The following is a 5,898-nucleotide window of genomic DNA, read 5'->3' on the forward strand; positions in this document are numbered from 1 at the left end:
TCAAAAAGCTTGCCGAGGACACTCTAAGCATAATTGACATGGACCTTTCCATTCTCGACTTTGGAGTGACTACTTTCACTGAATAAGAGATTCAACAGATGGAAGCCCTAAAGAGGAAAGCTGCTGAGGATACCCCTACTGATGGGGCTAAAGATGCAACGACTGAAGCTGCTCAAAAAGAAGATTCATTTCCTTTGAAATGAGTTTGGAAAACTCAAAACTCCAAGGACAAATGCGTGGAAGGTGGCACAAATTCTAGTGCCATTAATCTGGAAAAGGGAGCTCATTGCAAAGGAGGCAATGAAGATGAAGTTCTCCTTATTTGTGCTCCAGAAATAGGGGACACCTGGGTCCTATCTTTTACTAGGTCTGACGGCTCTGCTCTATACACAGGGGAATCCGTTATAAATGACCCTTAGCTACCTTAACTTTGGCCAGGAACATGTGGCTAGCTGCCCAAGGATGAGCTTCTTATGAGGGATACACCTCAAAATGACCTGACACTAGTTCGAGCTATTTCTATACTTCCTCTGGTGTTTTTCTTCGGCCAAATCTTTTTACTCTAGATTAATTTTAATTATTTTGCTGCAAAATGTTTTTCATGCCATGGCTCTGGTGAAACTTGTGATATAATGGCATCTAAAATAGCTTCACCACAAACTATTAAATATTTTGAGACGATAATAGGAAACCGAAGTGGGCTTTTGTAATGGCTGGGCGTTGCCCATTTACTCAAAAGCTCAAACTGTTGGGTAGTGTTGCATACCTACTTATTTATACACACTTCAACCCCTATCCAAATTCGAAGTAAGACAAGTCCCACTTGTAATATTCTCCCCCATCCGAACTCACGCAACGCCATCGTTGCGGTCAAGCCACTATGCCTACCCGGGGCCAAACTCTGATGCTTGGCGTGACACCGAATTAAGAATTGGATCTAACTCTGATACTAACTGTAACGAGTGGGCGCTTACCCATTTACCTAAAAATTTAAATTGTTGAATAGTGTTGCATATCCACCTATTTATACATACTTCAACACCGATTCAGGTCCAATTAACAGCTTTACTAAATAGGAAACCGGACAATACATTACCCATGGTAACAAAGTAGTCAAACCCGCAAGACTCAGAATACAAAAATATTAAAAACAACCCAATTCCATCTTTGGATTACTCTCTTATCCGGGATTCATTTTTCCATTTATGTCCCTGTCAAATATTCACAACCAACCTGTACTTGATGTATCTATATATTTTCTTTTTTTCCCCCTCATTTCTGTTGCACATTCTTGTCACAGGGACTGGCAAAGAGACAAGCTCATTTTAATATGGGTTTGTTTGACCAGTTCTAGTGTGGCCAAAGTGACCCATGTTTTGGTTTCAATTTATATCAGCTTTCACTCTTCAATTCAAGTCTAGTATAATATGCATCTAGAATGCTGCAATACAGGTCCTTGTCATGTTCTGTTTCAGCCTAAACCGCGTTTTCTGGGCACCAGACTTTTTCATCTTGACCTAATACTTTAAATAGGAGTAAAAAAAACGTTGATTGGAAGGGGAAAAAAAAAATGACCATGTTGTAATCCTCTTTCTGCCTGGGTCATAATGCAATCCCGTTATGACTCGAATCATATGTTTTGTGTAAGGATGCACAAAAAATCGGTAGGACCAAAAACTCCAATCATAGGTTTTGTAGGGATCTTTCATTCAAATTCTAATCTTTATTTTAGTCACAAAGGATATACCTGGGATAGGGTTTGAGAGTTCTCTAAAAAGCACGGATACAAGATACTGATACAACCCGATGTGAGTAGAGCATTGTGGCCAATCTTAAAAAAATAATAATAAATAAATAAGATAGAATACGACAATGATACAGTAATAAAAAATAAAATATATTTAAATTTTTATATATATAATAAATTAATTTTTGGTCAATTTTTTTTTTTTTAAATATTATGGATCTAAATACAATCATTAATATGTTCTAAATATAGAAACAATTAAATATAACATAGAAATATATCTCAATAGTTATATTTTATAAATAAATAAATAAAAACGATATATAACTCAATATTCTTTTCAAATAAATTTTGAACTTTTTTTAACAATTATACTAATATATTATTATTATTGTAAAATGTACATTTTAATATCCAAAACTAATTAAAATTGTGTTTTGAATTATCAATACACATTAGAAATAAAAAAAATATTTAAAAATTATAGATTCATTTAAAAATTATTTGACACGTATTCGCGAGTATGTAAAGAGTGTCAGTCATGTAGAAGTATCCGAGCTCTCTAAATTCCCATGGTGAAAGCGCTCTACAGAGTTTTACCGTAAATTGGATTATAAGTCGAATAATTTTGTTTTATGTTACTTGTGTTTGTGCTTGGCTGTTTATGGCTGTATTTGTCACAACAGCCAATTCCTAATTCTCCCTTGTCATGACCATTGATAGGCCGGGTTAGGAGGGCCGGTCTAGGGTTAATATATATTATAATACATTCACAATCGCAACATAATCCAAATTGTATTATCAATATTAATTTTTCTCTACTGGGGTCCTTAAAATCTATTATTTTCCTAATTTATCAACATTATTGATTATATAAACCAGGTCTAAGTCAAGAATTAATGTCCTATTATCAAAAATATTTTTAAATTTTAACCCGACAGAACGGTCCAAAATTAGAAGAAAAGTTTAACCAGTCTTGTATTAAAATCAGGCACAAATCCTTGATGTTTGCCAAACAAGTCAAACAAGATACACATCAACATTCTCCAATTTATAATCCTTAAACGCGTTTATGGTGAAATCCCAGCAATTAGAGGTCTTAAATATCATTCTCTGAACCCTCAAACTCTCATCTCCATTTCTCAAATTTTCCCGGGAAAGTAAGCAATCATCATGAATTGGGTTCTCCTCAGTTTGTTCACACACTGCTTTCTCACTTCATTCGTCAATGCTCAGCAAGAATATTCAGCAAATTCAGTGCTGGATTGCAACAACAAAGATGAAACAAAGCCCTCTCCGGCTTTCCTTTACGCATGCAACGGCCGAGAAACCTCTTGCCTGGCGTTTCTGATCTTCAAATCTCAACCTCCTTACGATTCAGTTCCCACCATTTCAGCTCTCACATCCTCAAACCCCTTGGAGCTTGCTCGGGCCAACAACGTCGCAAGGCTCACAGTTTTCCCAACAAACAAGGAGGTCATTGTTCCTGTGAGTTGCTTGTGTTCGGGTCAGTACTATCAAGCCAACACCACTTTTCTCATTCTGAACGACATTGAAACCTATTTCACAGTAGCAAATAACACATACCAGGGATTATCAACCTGTGATTCCCTCAAGCGTGCGAATTCTCAGGATGAGAACACAATGCAGCGTGGCCTTCGGTTGCAAGTGCCTCTTCGATGTGCTTGTCCTACTCGGAATCAAACTGCAAAGGGTACAAAGTATCTACTGACTTACTCAGTTAGCTGGAGTGACTATGTTCATGGTCTAGGGGAGAGGTTTAATGTTACTGCAAAGAGTATACTTGATGCTAATGGTTTTTCAGAGGAAGATCCGACTATTTTTCCTTTCACAACAATTCTGATTCCTCTCCCAACCGAACCACTAAGTTCACAAACCATAGTTCACACCCTTGAGCCAGAAATCTTACCTCCACCTACTTCTAAGGACAGGCACATCAGACACAGAAGAAAACTTTACGTGGGCATTGGATCTGCAGCAGGTGGTTCTCTGCTTGTTATCGGTGCCATTCTGTTAGCCATCTTCTTGTTTCGGAAGAAGAGAACAGAAGGCACTCCTGGGAGGAACGAAGGGAAGAGAAAACCTGTATTGCCCAAAGACCTCCTTTCTGAAATTGCTAGCTTTGATCGAGTCCTCAAAGTGTTTAAATTCAAGGAACTAGAGAAGGCTACAGGAAATTTCAGTTTCAGGAGTAGGATAAAGGGTTCTGTGTACCGTGGGGTGTTCAGCAAGGAAATCCTAGCAATTAAGAGAATGAGTATAGACGTATCCATGGAAGTGAACATGCTGAGCAAGATCAACCACTTCAACCTGATAAAGCTTCATGGTGTCTGCAAAGATCGTGGCTATTTCTACCTCGTTTTTGAGTACATGAGAAATGGTTCTCTAAGGGAATGGCTTCAGAAGAAAAGCTCCAACGAGACAGGAGGCTGGAGTCAGAGGATTCAGATTGCCCTGGATGTTGCTAATGGGCTTCACTATCTTCACAACTTCACCAAACCAGCCTATGTGCACAAGGACATCAAGAGCAGCAATGTTCTACTAGATGGCAGTCTAAGAGCTAAGATTGCAAATTTCAGTCTTGCAAGAACAACAGTGAAGGGATCAAACAATGCTCCCCAGACAACACGAGTAATGGGGACAAGAGGTTACATGGCACCTGATTATATAGAAACGGGGTCAGCAACTCCTAAGATTGATGTCTATGCTTTTGGAGTTGTGATGCTCGAGTTGATCACAGGAAAAGATGCTGTTATTATACAGGAAGGCCAGGAAGTGCTACTTTCAGCAGCAATAGCTTCCATCGTGGAGGGTGAAAATGCAGAAACCGAGCTTGGTTGCTTTGTTGATCCCTGTCTTGGAGAAGATGATGGGATAGAACATGCATTGCAGGTGACAAGATTAAGCTTAACCTGCTTGAGAAGAGATCCAACAAGCAGACCAAGCATGGGTGAGATAGTGTCAACACTGTTGAAAGTTTATGTTGATATACAAAAATCAGAATCATTGTGTTGAATTTTCTGGAGTGTAGATTGATGAAGAGAGTAAGGAGTGGCCCCCTTTTATTTATATTGACTCTACTACGTTTCAAATTAGTTAAAAAGTTACAAGCTATTCATGTATCATATATCTATAAATCTATCAAGCAAGTAAATGATCCATATAGCCAAAGATTTAGATATTGATTGCTTTTGCTGCTCAAAATCTGCAGTTATTATCTGGACTCATGGCGTGAAAGCAATCAAGGGATTGCTCATATTGTCAGTATAAGCAAATGAAAATGACTGGTCTACAAGCTATTCATGCATTATATTTCTGTAAATCTATCAAGCAAGTAAATGAGTCATATAGCCAAATATTATGAACTAGGAAAAAATATATATATAGCCAAAGTTTATGATATTGATTGCTTTTGCTGCCCAAAACCAGAAGTTATTATCAGGACTTGTGGCATGAAATTAATCTAGGAATTACTCATATAATCAGTATAACCAAATGAAAATGACTGGTTTATAACTTACTGTAGGTTCAACTAGCAGTTATACGTGTTTCAAATACTTCAAAGCCAGATTTCTAGGAATCTGTTAATTCTCAGAAGACAAATGAGGCGAAGCAGATGCAAAATATTTCTGTAACCTTTCTCTCACCGAGGGTTCTTGGTGTCAACAAATTGCAAGGGCTAAAGTGCTCAGAGGACCTTCAAGGCTTCAAGAGAATGAATATTCAGCAAGTTTATACCCACCCATCTTAACCTCCCTCTTTATGTTCCTCTGTTTATCTGTGCTTCTCTTCTTTTAAGTGCTCCCTTCAACAGGTTCTTCATGCGGACGTTTAAAAGTTCCCTTCGATAAAATCTGCAACTCCTTTAATTCAAAATGGAGTGTTAGACTCTTCGAATAAACCAATGGGTTGTAGAAACAATTGATCAGGAGCAAAATCCTAGCTTTATTTCACGGGACAAGCATTGTAAATTATATTTGCTAGGTTTTAGCTCTCAGTTGTTAAATGACAGGCACCAACGAGGTAAGAGATCTGGTTAGGATTCAGGATCTGGGTGACTAACCACCAAAGCCAGAAGAAATTGCATATGCAAAGCTTATTAGATTGAGAGAGACAGTGACAACAAAAAA

The 5,898-nt window shown here is 37.8% G+C and overlaps 1 protein-coding gene across 1 annotated transcript; it reads left to right on the plus strand.

The window, feature by feature from the left end:
• Positions 1-2,899: 2,899 nt before the first annotated feature.
• LOC132279228 (lysM domain receptor-like kinase 4) lies at positions 2,900-4,818 on the plus strand. The gene has a single exon (XM_059781155.1). The coding sequence runs from the start codon at positions 2,921-2,923 to the stop codon at positions 4,781-4,783; it is 1,863 nt and encodes a 620-aa protein (XP_059637138.1). The 5' UTR covers positions 2,900-2,920; the 3' UTR covers positions 4,784-4,818.
• The last annotated feature ends 1,080 nt before the right edge of the window (positions 4,819-5,898 follow it).

This window comes from Cornus florida, unplaced genomic scaffold (assembly GCF_030987335.1).
Source record: "Cornus florida cultivar Cherokee Brave unplaced genomic scaffold, ASM3098733v1 CherokeeBrave_3.0.0_Hap2_Chr10, whole genome shotgun sequence".
NCBI lineage: Eukaryota > Viridiplantae > Streptophyta > Magnoliopsida > Cornales > Cornaceae > Cornus > Cornus florida.